Source organism: Ranitomeya variabilis, chromosome 1 (genome assembly GCF_051348905.1).
Source record: "Ranitomeya variabilis isolate aRanVar5 chromosome 1, aRanVar5.hap1, whole genome shotgun sequence".
NCBI classification, from domain to species: domain Eukaryota; kingdom Metazoa; phylum Chordata; class Amphibia; order Anura; family Dendrobatidae; genus Ranitomeya; species Ranitomeya variabilis.
In genome coordinates, this window is record NC_135232.1 from 715,555,360 (window position 1) to 715,577,968 (window position 22,609).

The 22,609-nt window shown below is 46.8% G+C and overlaps 1 protein-coding gene across 1 annotated transcript; it reads left to right on the plus strand.

Moving 5' to 3' along the window:
* The first annotated feature begins 14 nt into the window (after positions 1-14).
* TMED8 (transmembrane p24 trafficking protein family member 8) lies at positions 15-22,602 on the plus strand. The gene is made up of 6 exons (XM_077267491.1): positions 15-151; positions 19,078-19,177; positions 19,246-20,053; positions 20,412-20,553; positions 20,622-20,918; positions 21,223-22,602. The coding sequence occupies exons 1-6, from the start codon at positions 19-21 to the stop codon at positions 21,438-21,440; spliced, it is 1,698 nt and encodes a 565-aa protein (XP_077123606.1). The 5' UTR covers positions 15-18; the 3' UTR covers positions 21,441-22,602.
* The last annotated feature ends 7 nt before the right edge of the window (positions 22,603-22,609 follow it).

The following is a 22,609-nucleotide window of genomic DNA, read 5'->3' on the forward strand; positions in this document are numbered from 1 at the left end:
AACTCAGGGAAGCGGCTGATGGCTCTGGTGCAGGATGCTGCTACCGTGTCCGGGGCGCTGTCCGGGACCGGCGGTGCTGACAGCGAGGAGACCGGGACGACGGAGAACCCGGAAACAAGGGGCAACCAGGAGGAGGGCACGCTGACCCCAGGTGAGGTATATACTATAGTGCACAGCGGGGTGTATATATAGTGTACAGGGGGTGTCTATATACTATACTGCACAGGGGGTGTATATATACTATACTGCACAGGGGGATGTATATATACTATACTGCACAGGGGGTGTCTATATACTATAGTGCACAGGGGGTGTCTATATACTATACTGCACAGGGGGTGTCTATATACTATAGTGCACAGGGGGATGTATATATACTATAGTGCACAGGGGGTGTATATATACTATACTGCACAGGGGGTGTATATATACTATACTGCACAGGGGGTGTATATATACTATACTGCACAGGGGGTGTCTATATACTATAGTGCACAGGGGGTGTCTATATACTATAGTGCACAGGGGGTGTCTATATACTATACTGCACAGGGGGTGTCTATATACTATACTGCACAGGGGGTGTCTATATACTATAGTGCACAGGGGGTGTCTATATACTATAGTGCACAGGGGGTGTATATATACTATAGTGCACAGGGGGTGTATATATACTATAGTGCACAGGGGGTGTATATATACTATAGTGCACAGGGGGTGTATATATACTATAGTGCACAGGGGGTGTATATATACTATAGTGCACAGGGGGTGTCTATATACTATAGTGCACAGGGGGTGTCTATATACTATAGTGCACAGGGGGTGTATATATACTATAGTGCACAGGGGGTGTATATATACTATAGTGCACAGGGGGTGTATATATACTATAGTGCACAGGGGGTGTATATATACTATATTGCACAGCGGGGTGTATATATAGTGTACAGGGGGTGTCTATATACTATAGTGCACAGGGGGTGTATATATACTATAGTGCACAGGGGGTGTATATATACTATAGTGCACAGGGGGTGTCTATATACTATACTGCACAGAGGGTGTCTATATACTATACTGCACAGGGGGTGTCTATATACTATAGTGCACAGGGGGTGTCTATATACTATAGTGCACAGGGGGTGTATATATACTATAGTGCACAGGGGGTGTATATATACTATATTGCACAGCGGGGTGTATATATAGTGTACAGGGGGTGTCTATATACTATACTGCACAGAGGGTGTCTATATACTATACTGCACAGGGGGTGTCTATATACTATAGTGCACAGGGGGTGTCTATATACTATAGTGCACAGGGGGTGTATATATACTATAGTGCACAGGGGGTGTATATATACTATAGTGCACAGGGGGTGTATATATACTATAGTGCACAGGGGGTGTCTATATACTATACTGCACAGAGGGTGTCTATATACTATACTGCACAGGGGGTGTCTATATACTATAGTGCACAGGGGGTGTCTATATACTATAGTGCACAGGGGGTGTATATATACTATAGTGCACAGGGGGTGTATATATACTATATTGCACAGCGGGGTGTATATATAGTGTACAGGGGGTGTCTATATACTATACTGCACAGAGGGTGTCTATATACTATACTGCACAGGGGGTGTCTATATACTATACTGCACAGGGGGTGTATATAGTGTACAGGGGGATGTATATATACTATACTGCACAGGGGGTGTATATATACTATAGTGCACAGGGGGTGTCTATATACTATAGTGCACAGGGGTTGTATATATACTATACTGCACAGGGGGTGTGTATAGTGTACAGGGGGATGTATATATACTACACTGCACAGGGGGTGTCTATATACTATAGTGCACAGGGGGTGTCTATATACTATACTGCACAGGGGGTGTATATATACTATAGTGCACAGGGGGTGTATATAAACTATACTGCACAGGGGGTGTATATATACTATAGTGCACAGGGGGTGTATATATACTATACTGCACAGGGGGTGTATATACACTATAGTGCACAGGGGGTGTATATATACTATACTGCACAGGGGGTGTATATATACTATAGTGCACAGGGGGTGTATATATACTATAGTGCACAGGGGGTGTATATACTATACTGCACAGGGGGTGTATATATACTATACTGCACAGGGGGTGTATATATACTATACTGCACAGGGGGTGTATATAGTGTACAGGGGGTGTCTATATACTATACTGCACAGAGGGTGTATATATACTATACTGCACAGAGGGTGTATATAGTGTACAGGGGGTGTCTATATACTATACTGCACAGAGGGTGTATATAGTGTACAGGGGGCTGTATATATACTATACTGCACAGGGGGTGTATATAGTGTACAGGGGGTGTCTATATACTATACTGCACAGAGGGTGTATATAGTGTACAGGGGGTGTCTATATACTATACTGCACAGAGGGTGTATATAGTGTACAGGGGGATGTATATATACTATACTGCACAGGGGGTGTCTATATACTATAGTGCACAGAGGGATGTATATATACTATAGTGCACAGGGGGTGTATATATACTATACTGCACAGAGGGTGTATATATACTATAGTGCACAGGGGGTGTATATATACTATAGTGCACAGGGGGTGTATATATACTATAGTGCACAGGGGGTGTATATATACTATATTGCACAGCGGGGTGTATATATAGTGTACAGGGGGTGTCTATATACTATAGTGCACAGGGGGTGTATATATACTATATTGCACAGCGGGGTGTATATATAGTGTACAGGGGGTGTCTATATACTATAGTGCACAGGGGGTGTATATATACTATACTGCACAGAGGGTGTATATATACTATAGTGCACAGGGGGTGTATATATACTATAGTGCACAGCGGGGTGTATATATAGTGTATAGGGGGTGTCTATATACTATAGTGCACAGGGGGTGTATATATACTATAGTGCACAGGGGGTGTATATATACTATAGTGCACAGGGGGTGTATATATACTATAGTGCACAGGGGGTGTATATATACTATAGTGCACAGGGGGTGTATATATACTATAGTGCACAGGGGGTGTATATATACTATAGTGCACAGGGGGTGTATATATACTATATTGCACAGCGGGGTGTATATATAGTGTACAGGGGGTGTCTATATACTATAGTGCACAGGGGGATGTATATATACTATAGTGCACAGGGGGTGTATATATACTATACTGCATAGAGGGTGTATATATACTATAGTGCACGGGGGTGTATATATACTATAGTGCACAGGGGGTGTATATATACTATAGTGCACAGGGGGTGTATATATACTATAGTGCACAGGGGGTGTATATATACTATATTGCACAGTGGGGTGTATATATACTATAGTGCACAGGGGGATGTATATATACTATAGTGCATGGGGGTGTCTATATACTATACTGCACAGGGGTGTGTATATATACTATAGTGCACAGGGGGTGTCTATATACTATACTGCACAGGGGGTGTCTATATACTATAGTGAACAGGGTGTGTATACAGTGGGGCAAAAAAGTATTTAGTCAGTCAGCAATAGTGCAAGTTCCACCACTTAAAAAGATGAGAGGCGTCTGTAATTTACATCATAGGTAGATCTCAACTATGGGAGATAAACTGAGAAACAAAAATCCAGAAAATCACATTGTCTGTTTTTTTATCATTTTATTTGCATATTATGGTGGAAAATAAGTATTTGGTCAGAAACAAAATTTCATCTCAATACTTTGTAATATATCCTTTGTTGGCAATGACAGAGGTCAAACGTTTTCTATAAGTCTTCACAAGGTTGCCACACACTGTTGTTGGTATGTTGGCCCATTCCTCCATGCAGATCTCCTCTAGAGCAGTGATGTTTTTGGCTTTTCGCTTGGCAACACGGACTTTCAACTCCCTCCAAAGGTTTTCTATAGGGTTGAGATCTGGAGACTGGCTAGGCCACTCCAGGACCTTGAAATGCTTCTTACGAAGCCACTCCTTCGTGCCCTGGCGGTGTGCTTTGGATCATTGTCATGTTGAAAGACCCAGCCACGTTTCATCTTCAATGCCCTTGCTGATGGAAGGAGGTTTGCACTCAAAATCTCACGATACATGGCCCCATTCATTCTTTCATGTACCCAGATCAGTCGTCCTGGCCCCTTTGCAGAGAAACAGCCCCATGATGTTTCCACCACCATGCTTTACAGTAGGTATGGTGTTTGATGGATGCAACTCAGTATTCTTTTTTCTCCAAACACGACAAGTTGTGTTTCTACCAAACAGTTCCAGTTTGGTTTCATCAGACCATAGGACATTCTCCCAAAACTCCTCTGGATCATCCAAATGCTCTCTAGCAAACTTCAGACGGGCCCGGACATGTACTGGCTTAAGCAGTGGGACACGTCTGGCACTGTAGATCTGAGTCCATGGTGGCGTAGTGTGTTACTTATGGTAGGCCTTGTTACATTGGTCCCAGCTCTCTGCAGTTCATTCACTAGGTCCCCCCGCGTGGTTCTGGGATTTTTGCTCACCGTTCTTGTGATCATTCTGACCCCACGGGGTGGGATTTTGCGTGGAGCCCCAGATCGAGGGAGATTATCAGTGGTCTTGAATGTCTTCCATTTTCTAATTATTGCTCCCACTGTTGATTTCTTCACTCCAAGCTGGTTGGCTATTGCAGGTTCAGTCTTCCCAGCCTGGTGCAGGGCTACAATTTTGTTTCTGGTGTCCTTTGACAGCTCTTTGGTCTTCACCATAGTGGAGTTTGGAGTCAGACTGTTTGAGGGTGTGCACAGGTGTCTTTTTATACTGTTTAAACAGGTGCCATTACTACAGGTAATGAGTGGAGGAAAGAGGAGACTCTTAAAGAAGAAGTTACAGGTCTGTGAGAGCCAGAAATCTTGATTGTTTGTTTCTGACCAAATACTTATTTTCCACCATAATATGCAAATAAAATGATAAAAAAAACAGACAATGTGATTTTATGGATTTTTTTTTCTCAGTTTGTCTCCCATAGTTGAGGTCTACCTATGATGTAAATTACAGACGCCTCTCATCTTTTTAAGTGGTGGAACTTGCACTATTGCTGACTGACTAAATACTTTTTTGCCCCACTGTATATAGTGTACAGGGGGTGTATATATATATTATAAAGCTTCCTTGAATTTGAAAATAAAAATTTGAATTTGAAAATTAGAGCACAGGTGGGTGTATATACTATACTGCACAGGGGGTATATATACTATAGAGCACAGGGGGTGTATATACTATACTGCACAGGGGGTATATATACTATAGAGCACGGGGGGGTATAGCTACTATACTGCACAGGGGGTGTACATTATTATTATTTACTAGATGGTGGCCCGATTCTAACGCATCGGGTATTCTAGAATATATATGTACTAGCTATTGAACCCGTTCTACGCCCGGGTGGCGAGCATTTATATTGGTATATGGTCTCCATCCTGGTATGCGTTGCTTCCATCCTGCGCCCTAATCTTGTCATGTGCTGCTACCATCTTGCGCCCCCATCCTGTCATGTGCAGCCCCCATCCTGTTTTGTGTGCCTCCATCTTGTGATGTGCTACTGTCTTCCTGAGCACTTATCCTGTCACATGCTCCCATCCTGTACCCCAATCCTGTCATGTGGTGCTCCCATACTCCACCATAATCCTGTCATGTGCTGCTATCATCATGCGCCCCCATCCTGTTATGTGCTACTATGTTCCTGAGCCCTTATCCTGTCATGTGCTCCCATCCTGCGCCCCCATGCTGTCATGTGCTGCTCCCATCCTGCGCCTCCATTTTGGTTATGTGCTGCTCCCATCCTGCGCCCCATCCTTTCATGTGCTGCTCTCATCCTGCTCCCCCATCCTGTCACATGTTGCTCCCATCCTGCGCCCTTATCCTGCCATGTGCTGCTCCTATCTTGTGCCCCCATCCTGTCGTGTGCTGCTGCCATCCTGCTCCCCCGTTCTGTCATGTGCTGCTCCCATCCTACGCCCCAGTTCTGTCATGTGCTGCTCCCATCCTGCGCCCCCATTCTGACATGTGCTGCACCCATCCTGCACCCTCATTCTGTCATTTGCTGCTCCCATCCTGTCATGTGCTGTTCCCATCCTGCGCCCCCATTCTTTCATGTGCTGCTTCCATCCTGCACCCCCGTTTTGTCATGTGCTGCTTCCATCCTACACCCCCGTTCTGTCATGTGCTGCTACCATCCTGCGCCACAGTTCTGTAATGTGCTGCTCCCATCCTGCGCCACCGTTCTGTAATTTTCTGCTCCCATCCATATGCCCCATACGCTGCTCCTCATAAAGATTGTTGGCCCCCATAAGATGCTCCATAGGATTATATGCCCTGTATGCTGCTCCATTATAGTTGATGGCCCCCATAAGATGCTCCATAGGATTATATGCCCTGTATGCGGCGAAAAGTGTGGACTGCTGCTCTAGGAATCGGCGCCTGCGCAGTCTGCGCTTTCTGGCGCCATTTTCTTGAAGACACACTGAGGTATCCAAGAAAATGGCGCCGGAAAGCGCGCAATGCGCATGTGCCGATTCCGGGAGAAGGGAGACATTCATGGCCCGAAGTCAGGGGGCCTAAGTAAGAAATCGCTGCGGCATGAAGTGCCACAGCGTAATGAGGGCGGGATCCTGTGCACACGCTACCTGATTCCTTTCCGCCGCCATTTTCTTGGCAGTGTGTCTTCAAGAAAATGGCGCCGGAAAGCACGGACTGCGCAGGTGCCGATCCCGGCAGCAGGAGGACCAAGAAAATGGCGGCGGAAAGGAATCAGGTGGCGTAAGTAACAAATTGCTGTGGCATGAACTGCCACAGCATCATCAGGGCGCAATCTTGTCCACGGTGTCCCCACGGATCATAAATGTCCCCCTGCTCCCGGCAGTCCGCGCTTTCCGGCGCCATTTTATTTTTTTTTCCTGGCACTGGCTATAATGTAACGCTAGGAGCGTCGCGCCTGCGCAGTTTATAAAGGCTTCGGACAGAGTGACGCTCCCAGCGTTATATTATAGATGTATGTATATAGCAGCCACACAGTATATAGCACAGGCCACGTAGTATATAGGAGCCATGTAGTATATAGCAGACAAATACTACGTGGCCTGTGCTATATACTATGTGGCTGCTATATACATACATACATACATACATACAATGCCTACAAGTAGTATTCAACCCCCTGCAGATTTAGCAGGTTTAATGAGACGCAAATAAGTTAGAGCCTTCAAACTTCAAACAAGAGCAGGATTTATTAACAGATGCATAAATCTTACAAACCAAAAAGTTTTGTTGCTCAGTTAAATTTTTATAAATCTTAAACATAAAAGTGTGGGTCAATTATTATTCAACCCCTAGGTTTAATATTTTGTGGAATAACCTTTGTTTGCAATTACAGCTAATAATCGTCTTTTATAAGACCTGATCAGGCCGGCACAGGTCTCTGGAGTTATCTTGGCCCACTCCTCCATGCAGATCTTCTCCAAGTTATTTAGGTTCTTTGGGTGTCTCATGTGGACTTTAATCTTGAGCTCCTTCCACAAGTTTTCAATTGGGTTAAGGTCAGGAGACTGACTAGGCCACTGCAACACCTTGATTTTTTTTGCCTCTTGAACCAGGCCTTGGTTTTCTTGGCTGCGTGCTTTGGGTCGTTGTCTTGTTGGAAGATGAAATGACGACCCATCTTAAGATCCTTGATGGAGGAGCGGAGGTTCTTGGCCAAAATCTCCAGGTAGGCCGTGCTATCCATCTTCCCATGGATGCGGACCTGATGGCCAGGCCCCTTGGCTGAGAAACAGCCCCACAGCATGATGCTGCCACCACCATGCTTGACTGTAGGGATGGTATTCTTGGGGTCGTATGCAGTGCCATCCAGTCTCCAAACGTCACGCGTGTGGTTGGCACCAAAGATCTCGATCTTGGTCTCATCAGACCAGAGAACCTTGAACCAGTCAGTCTCAGAGTCCTCCAAGTGATCATGAGCAAACTGTAGACGAGCCTTGACATGACGCTTTGAAAGTAAAGGTACCTTATGGGCTCGTCTGGAACGGAGACCATTGCGGTGGAGTACGTTACTTATGGTATTGACTGAAACCAATGTCCCCACTGCCATGAGATCTTCCCGGAGCTCCTTCCTTGTTGTCCTTGGGTTAGCCTTGACTCTTCGGACAAGCCTGGCCTCGGCACGGGAGGAAACTTTCAAAGGCTGTCCAGGCCGTGGAAGGCTAACAGTAGTTCCATAAGCCTTCCACTTCCGGATGATGCTCCCAACAGTGGAGACAGGTAGGCCCAACTCCTTGGAAAGGGTTTTGTACCCCTTGCCAGCCTTGTGACCCTCCACGATCTTGTCTCTGATGGCCTTGGAATGCTCCTTTGTCTTTCCCATGTTGACCATGTATGAGTGCTGTTCACAAGTTTGGGGAGGGTCTTAAATAGTCAGAAAAGGCTGGAAAAAGAGATAATTAATCCAAACATGTGAAGCTCATTGTTCTTTGTGCCTGAACTACTTCTTAATACTTTAGGGGAACCAAACAGAATTCTGGTGGGTTGAGGGGTTGAATAATAAATGACCCTCTGAAAATACTTTTCACAATTTAAAAAAAAAATAAAGAAATAACATTCTTTTTTGCTGCAGTGCATTTCACACTTCCAGGCTGATCTACAGTCCAAATGTCACAATGCCAAGTTAATTCCAAATGTGTAAACCTGCTAAATCTGCAGGGGGTTGAATACTTCTTGTAGGCACTGTACATACATATTGTAGAATACCCGATGCGTTAATACAGCCCAAACAGTATATAACACAGCCCACACAGTATATAGCAGCCACGCAGTATATAACACAGGCGACGTAGTATATAACACAGGCCACGCAGTATATAACACCGGGCACGTAGTATATAACACAGCCCATGCAGTATATAACACAGCCCACGCAGTATATAACATTGCCCACATAGTATGTAGCACAGCCCACGCAGTATATAGCACAGCCCACGCAGTATATATCACAGCCCACGCAGTATATAGCACAGCCCACGCAGTATATAGCAGCCCACGCAGTATACAGCAGCCATGTAGTATCTAACATTGCCCACATAGTATATAGCACAGCCCACGCAGTATATAGCACAGCCCACGCAGTATATAGCACAGCCCACGCAGTATATAGCACAGCCCACGCAGTATATAGCAGCCCACGCAGTATACAGCAGCCATGTAGTATCTAACATTGCCCACATAGTATATAGCACAGCCCACGCAGTATCTAGCAGCCATGTAGTATATAACACAGCCCTCATAGTATTTAGCAGTGTGGGCACCATATCCCTGTTAAAAAAAATAATTAAGATAAAAAATAGTTATATACTCACCCGCAGGGATCCAGCAAAGTCCTGGCAATGCGTGCGCGGCTGCCGCCATCTTCTGTTCCCAGGATGCATTGCGAAATTACCCAGAAGACTTAGCGGTCTCGCGAGACTGCTAAGTCTTCTGGGTAATTTCGCAATGCATCTCTGGGAACGGAAGATGGCGGCGGGCGCGAGCACATCGTCCGACGACGGAAGGTGAGAATAGCCGTTTTTTTTGTTTTTTTATTATTTTTAACATTACATGTTTTTACTATTATTTGATGCCGCATAGGGAGCATCAATAGTAAAAAGTTGGGGACACACAGGGTTAATAGCAGCGGTAACGGAGTGCATTACCCGCGGCATAACGCGGTCCGTTACCGCTGGTATTAATCCCGTGTTTGCGGTGACTGGAGGGGAGTATGGCACGGGCGCCGGGCAGTGACTGCAGGGGAGTAGGGAGGGACTAATCGGACTCTGCCCATCGCTGATTGGTCGCGGCAGCCATGACAGGCAGCTGGCGAGACCAATCAGCGACACGGGATTTCCGTGACGGAAGTTGCAGACAGAAAGACGGAAGTACCCCTTAGACAATTATATATATAGATTATAGCTCCATTTATTCCATGGCGCTTTACATGTGAGGAGGGGTATGCATAACAAAAGACAAGTACAATCATCTTAAACGATACAAGTCACAGCTGGTACAGGAGGAGAGAGGACCCTGCCCACGAGGGCTCACAATCTACAAGGGATAGGTGAGGATACAGTAGGTGAGGATAGAGCTGGTCATGCAGCGGTTTGGTTGATCGGTGGTTACTGGAGGTTGTAGGCTTGTCGGAAGAGGTGGGTCTTCAGGTTCTTTTTGAAGGTTTCCACAGTATGTATATATACTATAGTGCACAGAGGGTATATACACGAGTGCATGGGGGGGGGGGAGATATATATATATATATATATATATATATATATACACTGTGGTGCACAGGGGGTATATATACCATAGTGGACAGGGGTGTATATATATACTATAGTGCACAGGGGGTGTATATATATTATAGTGCACAGGGGGTGTATGCACTAGTGCATGGGGGTATATATATACACTATGGTGCACAGGGGTATATATACCATAGTGCACAGGGGGTATATATACTATAGTGCACGGAGGGTGTATATATACTATAGCACGGGGGATATATACTATACTATACTGCACAGGGGGGTGTATATATACTATAGTGCATGGGGGTATATATACAGTTCTATACTGCACGGGGTGTATATATACTATAGTGCACAGGGGGGATATATACTATACAATTCAATTCAAAGAAGCTTTATTGGCAGGACCAAATATTAGTTTTGCCAAAGCACGTGTTCAGTAGGGACTGTGGGGAAGATGGATGGGGTACAGGGTGGGGGGAAGGAAGTCCATGGCATATCATGGTTGTTTCTCGCAGTCCTTGGCACGCGCTCACATACTGCGCTGCTATCTCCTGTGCTCTCTTCTTCCCCCAGCAGGATATATGTTTTCTCTTCCTCCTTCATGGAGCAGAAATCCGGGAAGAGATTGGAGAGTCTCCTGAAGTGAGTGTCCCTCACTCCTGAGTATTTGGTGCAGTGTAGCAGGAAGTGGGTCTCATCCTCCAGGTCACAGTGTAGGCACAGTCTGTCTTCTCTGGGCTTGTAGCTCTGTCTGTGCCGGCCGACCTCGATGGCCAGATTGTGGGCACTGAGTCTATACTGGCTCAGGATCTGGTGGTCTCTGGGGTCCGAGAGTTTCTCCCGATATGGAGCCAGTCTGTAGTCTCTCTGTAGACTCTGTTACATGGCTATACTGCACAGGGGGATGCATATATACTATACTGCACAGGGGGTATATATACTGTAGTGCACGGTGGGTATATATACTATACTGTACAGGGGGTATATATACTATACTGCAGAGGGGGGTATATATACTATACTGCACAGGGGGTATATATAATATAGTGCACAGGAGGTGTACAGTGGGTACGGAAAATATTCAGACCCCTTTAAATCTTTCATTGTTTTGTCGGGGTCGTCACGACAATAACCCTCATTCACCAGTCATTCCAAATTAAAGTGTGTGCAGAGCATCTGGTACCGGGTAAGAATGAGTCAGACAAATAGCTGGTTCAATCTCAGTTGATGCCCGTGCGTCCACACGTGTCAGCAACGATCACAACAACTGCGTTTATTTCCGTATACATCAGTGATGGGCAACCTTTTGAGCTTGGTGTGTCAAAATTCGCCAAAAAAACGATCATAACTTGGGTGGTGTGTCACCTTGATAAAAAAAACCATAATTTTGCGACATGTATAGTTTAAATAACAACTTAACTCGTGTGGGGTGCCGTGATAGAGCTGCAATAATGGCAAAAGTAGAAAACAAGTGGCGGATGACCCAATGGCGGATTTTGGGGAGTTCAGAACAGTGCTATAGAAAGTTTCCACTGGTGTCAGAGATGTAGTGACCTAAGGAGAGTTATCTCCATGCATTCTTGATGAGTGATACAATTAGATTACAATCAGGGGGGCACGGGCCTCGTGAGAGCTCGCTTATGTGTTACGAGCCCATTATATGGTGGATTCTCGGATACTCATGGCTGGGGAACAACAGACCTGCACAAAACCCACCCTGTCCCGATTAGTGGGGAGCAGACGGCAGAGGCAGAGCACCCGCAAGCTTCTGAAGTATACATTCTGGAGTGCAGCCAGCATTGTGGCTGGTGCGAGGTGTGCACCAGGACAAAGAGGAAAGCTTGTCACTACAACAAAGAGATTTACAAGTAGTGTTGAGCGATACCGTCCGATACTTGAAAGTATCGGTATCGGAAAGTATCGGCCGATACCGGCAAAGTATCGGATCCAATCCGATACCGATACCCGATACCAATACAAGTCAATGGGACTCAGGTATCGGACGGTATTCCTGATGGTTCCCAGGATCTGAAGGAGAGGAAACTCTCCTTCAGGCCCTGGGAACCATATTAATGTGTAAAAGAAAGAATTAAAATAAAAAATATTGCTATACTCACCTGTCCGACGCAGCCGGGACCTCAGCGAGGGAACCGGCAGCGTTGTTTGTTTAAAATTCGCGCTTTTACTTGGTTACGTGAGGTCCCGGCTTGTGATTGGTCAGGGCGGCCATGTTGCCGGGACGCGGACCAATCACAGCAAGCCGTGACGAAATTACGTCACGGCTTGCTGTGATTGGTCCGCGTCCCGGCAACATGGCCGCCATTAACCAATCACAAGCCGTGACGTCACGGGAGGCTGGACATGCGCGTATTTTGAAAAGCGCGTGTGTCCAGCCTCCAGTGACGTCCCGGCTTGTGATTGGTCAGGGCGGCCATGTTGCCGGGACGCGGACCAATCACAGCAAGCCGTGACGAAATTACGTCACGGCTTGCTGTGATTGGTCCGCGTCCCGGCAACATGGCCGCCATTAACCAATCACAAGCCGTGACGTCACGGGAGGCTGGACACGCGCGTATTTTAAAAAGCGCGCGTGTCCAGCCTCCAGTGACGTCCCGGCTTGTGATTGGTTAATGGCGGCCATGTTGCCGGGACGTCACTGGAGGCTGGACACGCGCGCTTTTCAAAATACGCGCATGTCCAGCCTCCCGTGACGTCCCGGCTTGTGATTGGTTAATGGCGGCCATGTTGCCGGGACGTCACTGGAGGCTGGACACGCGCGCTTTTCAAAATACGCGCATGTCCAGCCTCCCGTGACGTCCCGGCTTGTGATTGGTTAATGGTCCCGGCTGCGTCGGACAGGTGAGTATAGCGATATTTTTTATTTTAATTCTCTTTTTTACACATTATTACATTAATGTTGTTGCGATACCCGATACCCGATACCACAAAAGTATCGGAAATTCCGATACAGCAAGTATCGGCCGATACCCGATACTTGCAGTATCGGAATGCTCAACACTATTTACAAGTGGTTTTACTTCAAAGGGCTCGAAGCGAGACACAAACGTTCAGCTTATGTAGGTGTGGGAGGAATTCATCACTTGCCTAATATTGTGCTGATCCATCGAGGCCCGGTCTCCACGAGGAATCTGCAGGTGTCCTGTAGTATCTGGGATAATACCCTAAAGCCGCTTCATCCCCCCCATACATACGCAGAGCGTCTAGGCCTGGGACTTCCGGGAGCTGCGCCTGGCCTACCGGAAGTCCCAGGCCTAGACGCTCTGCACCGGAGCTCTGTTGTTTGGACCCACAGACCTCCTGCATGGCATCCGATCCGATAAAAAATCGGATCGGATGCCATTGTTGAGCATTCCGATACCGCAAGTATCGGGTATCGGCCGATATTTGCTGTATCGGAATTCCGATACCGAGATCCGATACTTTTGTGGTATCGGGTATCGGTATCGAAACAACATTAATGTGTAAAATAAAGAATTAAAATAAAAAATATTGCTATACTCACCTCTCCGACGCAGCCTGGACCTCACCGAGGGAACCGGCAGCGTTGTTTGCTTAAAATTCGCGCTTTTCCTTCCTTACGTGAAGTCCCGGCTTGTGATTGGTCGCGTGCCGCCCATGTGGCCGCGACGCGACCAATCACAGCAAGCCGTGACGTAATTTTAGGTCCTTCAGGATTTTAAAATTACGTTCTGGCTTGTGATTGGTCGCGTCGCGGCCACATGGGCGACGCGACCAATCACAAGCCGTGACGTCACGGGAGGCTGGACACGCGCGCAAAATGCGTATTCATTGCAGCCATTTGGTAAATTCATCATTGAAGGAAACATGAATGCAGTCAAGTACAGAGATATCCTGGATGAAAACCTCTTCCAGACTGCTCTGGACCTCACACTTGGCCGAAGGTTCACCTTCCAACAAGACAATGACCCTAAGCACACAGCTAAAATAACAAAGCAGTGGCTTCAGAACAACTCTGCGACCATTCTTGACTGGCAATTGAGCATCTCTGGAGAGACCTGAAAATGGCTGTCCACCAATGTTCACCCTCCAACCTGATGGAACTGGAGAGAATCTGCAAGGAAAAATGGCAGAATATCCCCAAATCCAGGTGTGAAAAACTTGTTGCATCATTCCCAAGAAGACTCATGGCTGCACTAGCTCAAAAGGGTGCCTCTGCTCAATACTGAGCGAAGAGTCTGAATACTTATGACCATGTGATATTTCAGTTTTTCTTTTTTAATAAATTTGGAAAAAATTCTACATTTCTCTTTTTATTCAGTTAAGACGGGGAGCAGAGTGTACATTAATGAGAAAAAATGAACTTTGTTTCATTGCAGCCATTTGGTAAATTCAAAAAAGAGTGAAAAATGTAAAGGGGTCTGAATACTTTCCGTACCCACTGTATATATACTATACTGCAAAGGGTGGTGTATATGTATTATAGTGCACGGGTGGTATATATACTATACTGCACAGGGGGTGTATATATCCTATAGTGCATGGGGTGTGTCTATAATAGTACCCGTGGGAGGGAATGTATATATTATAGTGACTGGGGGGGGGGGGGGGGGTGTGTGTGTGTGTGTGTGTGTGTGTGTGTGTGTGTGTGTGTGTGTGTGTGTGTGTGTATATACACACACACACACACACACACACACACACACACACACACACACACACACACACACACACACACACACACACCCCCACCCCAGTCACTATAATATATTAATTCCCCCCACCCCCCCATATTATAGTGATGGGGGAGGGTATCATTACGTATGTGTATATACTGTATAGTATAGTGACCGGGGGGGTTATATAGTGACTGGAGGTGTATGTACAGGTGCTTCTCACAAAATTAGAATATCATAAAGATAAAGATTATTATTATTATTATTATTATTATTATTATTAATATCATCAAAACGTTCATTTACTTCAGTTCTTCAATACAAAAGTGAAACTCATATATAGAGTCATTACAAACAGAGTGATCTATTTCAAGTGTTTATTTCCGATAAAGTTGATGATTATGGCTTACAGCCAATGAAAACCTTGAAATGTATGGTCAGTAGGCCAACATTTCGGATTATAAAATCATTTTTCAAGCTGGTGTTATATAGTATTCTAATCTACTGAGGTAATGACTTTTGGGTTTTCATTGGCTGTAAGCCATAATCATCAACATTAACAGAAATAAACTCTTGAAATAGATCACTCTGTGTGTAATGACTCTATATAATATATGAATTTCACTTTTTGTATTGAAGAACTGAAATAAATTAACTTTTTGAGGATATTCTAATGTTATGAGAAGCACCTGTATATTATAGCGTCCAGAGGGGGGAATACATATATATATTATAGTGACTGGTGGGGGTAGGGGGAGTTGTATATACATAGTATATTGACTGGGGGGGTTGTCTAGTTGTATATATATATATATATTATAGTGCCTGGGGGGTGTATATGCATAGTATAGTGACTGGGGGGAGCATATACATAGTATAGTTACAGGGTGGTAGTATGTGTGTATATATATATATATATATATATATATATAGATATATATATATATATATATATATATATATATATATATATATATATATTTTATAGTGACTGGGGGTGTATGTACATAGTATAGTGACTGGGGTTATATATACATAGTATAGTGTAGTGACTGGGGTTGTATATACATAGTATAGTGACTCGGGGGAGTATATACATAGTATAGTGACTGGGTGGTTGTGTGTATATATATATATATACCAATAGTAGAAAGAGATGCGGCACTCACCCTTTTTGCTTGTGAAATCGTGCTGTTTTTATTTGGGTCCAGGACCCGTCGAAGCACACTTTGTGCGAAACGGCCATCGTCCACCTTCTCTCCCCACACCCTCTTGTATGCCTGATATATCACATGGACATGTAACAAACTTTTTCATGTCGGTCCAAATAAAAACAGCACGATCTCACAAGCAAAAAGGGTGAGTGCCGCATCTCTTTCTACTATTGGTTTATCAGATTACATGTTTTTTATGCTGAGTACCTCAAACCCTGGGATTTCGTGCAGGCTGTTAAATTGGATTCACGTGTATCCGAGTCCGGATGGTGTACTCCTTTGGTGCCGTTCATTCTACAAACTTTTTCTCTTTTTGGTATATATATATATATATATATATATATATATATATATATATATATATATATATATATATATATAATGTTATAGTGACTGGGGGTGTATATACATAGTACTAGATGGTGGCCCGATTCTAACGCATCGGGTATTCTATAATATGTATGTATGTACAGTTTATAGCAGCCACATAGTATATAGCACAGGCCACGACATATTGTAGAATACCCGATGCATTAATACAGGCCAAGCAGTATATAACAGTGGCCATGCAGTATATAACACTGCCCACGTAGTATATAACATTGCCCACATAGTATATAGCAGCCACGTAGTATATAGCAGCCACGCAGTATATAACACAGCCCACGCAGTATATAACATTGCCCACATAGTATATAACACTGCCCATGTAGTATATAGCAGCCACGCAGTATATAACACAGCCCACGCAGTATATAACACAGCCCACGCAGTATATAACACAGCCCACGCAGTATATAACACAGCCCACGCAGTATATAACACAGCCCACGCAGTATATAACACAGCCCACGCAGTATATAACACAGCCCACGCAGTATATAACATTGCCCACATAGTATATAACACTGCCCATGTAGTATATAGCAGCCATGTAGTATATAACACAGCCCATGAAGTATGTAACACAGCCCACGTAGTATATAGCAGCCATGTAGTATATAACGCAGCCCACGCAGTATATAACACAGCCCACGTAATATTTAGCAGTGTGGGCACCATATCCCTGTTTAAAAAAATAATTAAAATAAAAAATAGTTCTATACTCACCCTCTGTCGTCCAGCGAAGCTCTGTCGATGCGCGCGCGGCTGGCGCCATCTTCCGTTCCCAGGATGCATTGCGAAATTACCCAGATGACTAAGCCGTCTTGCGAGACCGCTAAGTCTTCTGGGTAATTTCGCAATGCATCTCCGGGAACGGAAGCTGGCGGCAGCCGCGCGCGCCTCGACGGAAGGTGAGAATAGCAGGTTTTTTTGTTTTTTTATTAGTTTTAACATTAGATCTTTTTACTATTGATGCTGCATAGGCAGCATCAATAGTAAAAAGTTGGTCACACAGGGTTAATAGCAGCGTTAATGGAGTGCGTTACCTGCGGCATAACGCGGTCCGTTAACGCTGTCATTAACCCTTTGTCAGCGCTGACTGGAGAGGAGTATGGAGCGGGCGCCGGGCACTGACTGGACGGGAGTAGGAAGGGACTAATTCTCGTGTGTCCGTCGCTGATTGGTTGCGGCGGCCAGGACAGGCAGCTGGCGAGACCAATCAGCGACGCGGGATTTCCGTGACAAAAGTTGCCGACAGAAAGACGGAAGTACCCCTTAGACAATTATATAGTAGACTAGACTGTGGCCCGATTCTTATGCATCGGGTATTCTAGAATATGCATGTCCCCGTAGTATATGAACAATGATGATTCCAGAATTCGCGGCAGACTGTGCCCGTCGCTGATTGGTCGAGGCAACCTTTATGACATCATCGTCGCCATGGCAACCATTACGACATCTACGTCGATACTGTGCCCGTCGCTGATTGGTCGAGGCGAATTCGCGGCAGACTGTGCCCGTCGCTGATTGGTCGAGGCAACCTTTATGACATCATCGTCGCCATGCTGTGCCCGTCGCTGATTGGTCGAGGCCTGGCAGCCTCGACCAACCAGAGACGCGGGATTTCCAGGACAGAAAGACAGACAGACGGAAAAAACCCTTAGACAATTATATATATAGATGTTATGTGTGCATGTGTCGCTGATTGATCGAGGCAACCTTTATGACATCATCGTCGCAATGGCAACCATTATGACATCTACGTCGATACTGTGCCCGTTGCTGATTGGTCGAGGCCTAGCGGCCTCGACCAATCAGAGACGCGGGATTTCCAGGACAGACAGACAGACGGAAAAACCCTTAGACAATTATATATATAGATAGTGACTGGGGGGTTGTATATATATTATAGTGACTGGGGGAAGGTATGTATATTATAATGCCGGGGGGTAAATAAATACATCCTAGGGGGCTCTTCTGGTGTTGGGGTGCAGGAGGTTGCCCCCTCTCCTTCCTTAGTTTATTCCTTATTTTATATTTGCTATTCAAAGTTATTCAAATCCTCCTGGTCCTCGGGACGTTTCTTCCTTCAGCCGCGGCTCCCGACTGTAGACTCATACAGCAGCTGCTGCAGTGCCTGTGAGGGGGCCACTGTGCTATCGCACTACCTGTAAGGGCCCTGGCCGCTGGGTCTGATGGGTTCTCATGCCACTTGGGTGCGTGAAGCCATCTGCAGCCTCATCGTCCCTGGGGATGGGGAGGTATAACTCCCATCCTCTCCTGGGCAGTCTGAGAAAAAAGCTCCTTATTTATAGGACACAAGTGCAGTGTGCAAGACTTACATCATGTGCAATGTGGCCCCCAGGGGCCCTGCTCTCTCCGACTGTAACCTATTACATAACTGCTGGGAGCAGGGGCAGTATGAGGTCCACTGCCGCTCCCCACCATCATCATGTTTTCTTCTTCCAGGAGATGGAGTCACATTGAAAAATAGGAATCTGAATGAAACTGAGCCATCATTGCCCACCCTACAGCAAGCGACCCCACTAGTATCTACCCAGGCAGAAAGGTGGGTGCCCTTTGCCTAACACGCACTGCTGTGCACTGTGAAGAGGTTAATCTCTCTATCTTTTTCAGTTCGCAGTGCGAAAAGGTCCACACCACAAGACCACCAGAGCAACCAGGGGAGGGAGAGGGTGCTGCTAGCACAGAAACCCCCAAAGATGAGCCAGGGGATGCCATCACAACCAGTGCAGGACATACTGCAACCACAACCAGCGCAGGAAGCACTGCCACCGGTGCCACCACGATTAGTACAGGACACGATGCCACCACGACTAGTGCAGGACACGATGTCACCATGACTAATAAAGGACACGATGCCACCACGACTAGTACAGGACACGATGCCACCACGACTAGTGCAGGACACAATGCCACCAGGACTAGTGCAGGACACAATGCCACCACGAATAGTACAGGACACAATGCCACCAGGACTAGTGCAGGACACGATGCCACGACTAGTACAGGACACGATGCCACCACGACTAGTGCAGGACACGATGCCACCACGACTAGTACAGGACACGATGCCACCACGACTAGTGCAGGACACGATGCCACCACGACTAGTGCAGGACACGATGCCACCACGACTAGTGCAGGACACGATGCCACCACGACTAGTACAGGACACGATGCCACAACTAATACAGGACACGATGCCACCACGACTAGTACAGGACACGATGCCACCACGACTAGTACAGGACACGATGCCACGACTAATACAGGACACGATGCCACCACGACTAATACAGGACACGATGCCACCACGACTAGTACAGAACACGATGCCACCATGACCAACCAAACTCTGGTTACAACTAAAACTACAACAAGGATGTCAACTGCAGAACTCACAAAAACCGCGCTGGACAAGGTGAGTGACTCTCTTCTGCTGGGGGACCTCACGCTGGGTACACGGAAGGGTTCTCCACGGTTAATTCCTGTGGAACCTCAGGTATCGTCTTCAGTCCATAGATGCCACTTTTCAAGGAGGTCTGGGCCCTGTAAACGTGCAGAGGGTGGGCAGCCAATTGGTAACGGCTGCTGATAAAGTAACACAGGGTGGTCCCTACAGCTGCATGTGGAGGGGGCACAGACCTCCAGACTCACATGGGTGGGGTTGTTCTTCCGTGAGACACTGGGGTTCAGTAATGTCACAGTGTGGGCGTGGCTATAGTCTGCAGGGGTGTGGCTGTACTTGCAAAGTCCTCATGCTGTTGGTTGTGCTGCAGGAGCTAGAAGCCCTCCTCTCCCTCGCATCGGCCGATCCTCCACCTCACGACGTCCTGATGATCCAGTCAGAATACAACGGCACCACGGATATTGTGAAGGTCGATCCACGCCTGGAGGAACCAAGCGTGACAGAAGGGAAAGGTGAGCGAGTGGCTAGTTGGCGTTACTGCCCTCTGAAGGTGGCGCTGACCTCTCCACTGTTTCTCTAGTTCCACCTCATCCTCTAAGACCCGCCACCACGTGGACCAGCGCCAACCTGCGCGAGTTCAAGCATCGCATGGCGAATGAGAAGCACGGCCTGCTGACCGTACGGAGGGGCGAGGTGATGACCGTCCGCGTGCCCACACACCCGGATGGAAAGCGGCTCTGCTGGGAGTTCGCCACTGACGACTATGATATTGGGTTTGGGATATATTTTGACTGGACCTCAGTCACCAGCACAGCAGTCACCCTGCAAGTCAGCGAGTCCAGCGACGAGGAGGAGGAGGAGGATGCAGAGAGCCCCTGTGAGTGCCCCACCCCTGCCTCTGCACCCCATGTCACCATAATGGTTACTGGGCACGTCCCAGCCCCTTGCTCCACTGCCAGGCCGCTCTGGTAATGCTGTATGCTGTGACTGGGCAGATCGCGCTCCTCACTGCCCGCTCTTCATTAGTGGGGCACATACTCCGTAGTGCTACCATTCTGCACTTCATTGTGTGTCCTGTGTTTGGGTGCTCTGCGCTGCCACCATAGGAGATCTCCGCTTTTTGACAGCCATGTTTTTGGGTCCTGCTGGCTCCTGACTGCTCTGGTGCTTTTGTTTTGCAGGGCACAGCCGGGAAGGAGATGTGGAGCGGGGGTCAGTGTACCGTCTGCGCAGCCGCTATGGTGAAATCATGCAGGTGTACCGCCGTGATAGTCACCGAGAGGTGCAGGCAGGAAACCACGAGTATCCGGGGGAAGGGGTGTACCTGCTGAAACTGGACAATTCCTACTCGCTGCTGCGGAACAAGACTCTTTACTTCCATGTCTATTACAGCAGCTGAGGCTCAAGGATGGAAGTCAGCTGCGCGCTCACATAGAAGCGCCACCTGGTGGTAGTAGTGATCGTGGCGCACAGCAGGCAGCTGAACAGCCGGCTCAGTAATCATCCTGGGGGCCCACTCAGAGCCATCAGTGCTGAGATGCCATTGTTCTCTGTTATCAGCTGATTTATATGGGGGAAGGGGAGGCATCCTGATGTGTATATAGTATATACTAGTCACTGATCACATGCGGCAATGAATGGCAGATAACAGAGAACAATACCTGCTCATCTGGGTGAGACACAGGACCGTTGTCTTATTGTATCACATCTACTTTCTGCTCAGTGAATGATGGTGTGAACATGTACATAGATATCCGGTTCGGTACAGAGCTGTGGTAATGGCGGGTTCTCCGTGGTCCCTCCACATTTCTATGGGATTAAGGTCCGGACTGGGACTTGGCTGCTGCAGAACTTCACCTTTATTCTTCTGTAGAGACTTCTGGCTTTGGGGCGTTTTCTTCCTGCAGGACGCTCGTTCTCTTGAGAATTGGCTCATGGAAAGACATCCCAACATTATCCCATCAGTGATGGCGATCGTCCTGGCCCTGATGCAGCCCCCCATGATCCCACCTCCGTGCCCCACGATTGGGGCAGGGGTTGTGCAGCATTGCAGCTGTGAGTACAGTGGTGTCATCCGGCCCCAGAACATCATCCTCTGAGCTTCAGGCCGGTCCGAGTGATCTTTGTGCATCTTTCTCCTTCCAATCCGGCCATGTCACCATCTGTGTCCCCCTGATGGCGGGACTCAGGCTTTGGGACCAGTCCACGCTGCGACTTGTAGTGCTACTGATTGGTCTGCACTATGTGGAGGCGCAGCTGTCCCCCTCGTACGTAGCTCCGCTGTAGCTACATGGTTCATATCAGTTAGTAGCCACAACACATCGCAAGGTAGCCCGTGCTGCAGAAACTTTTTTCTCTTTTTCCAGTCGGACGAGCACAAAGGGGCAGAGATCAGACTGTGATAACCTGGTCTCCGCCATCACCTGCCAGTAATAAAGGCTTGCATCCCCGTGACGTCTGTCCTCTGCGCGGCTCACACTTTCTCTCATTTGTTTCTTCTCTATTTATAAAATCTGATGTCAAATAAATGGAAATATGGCTCACAAGCAAAAAAAACCAAACATTGTC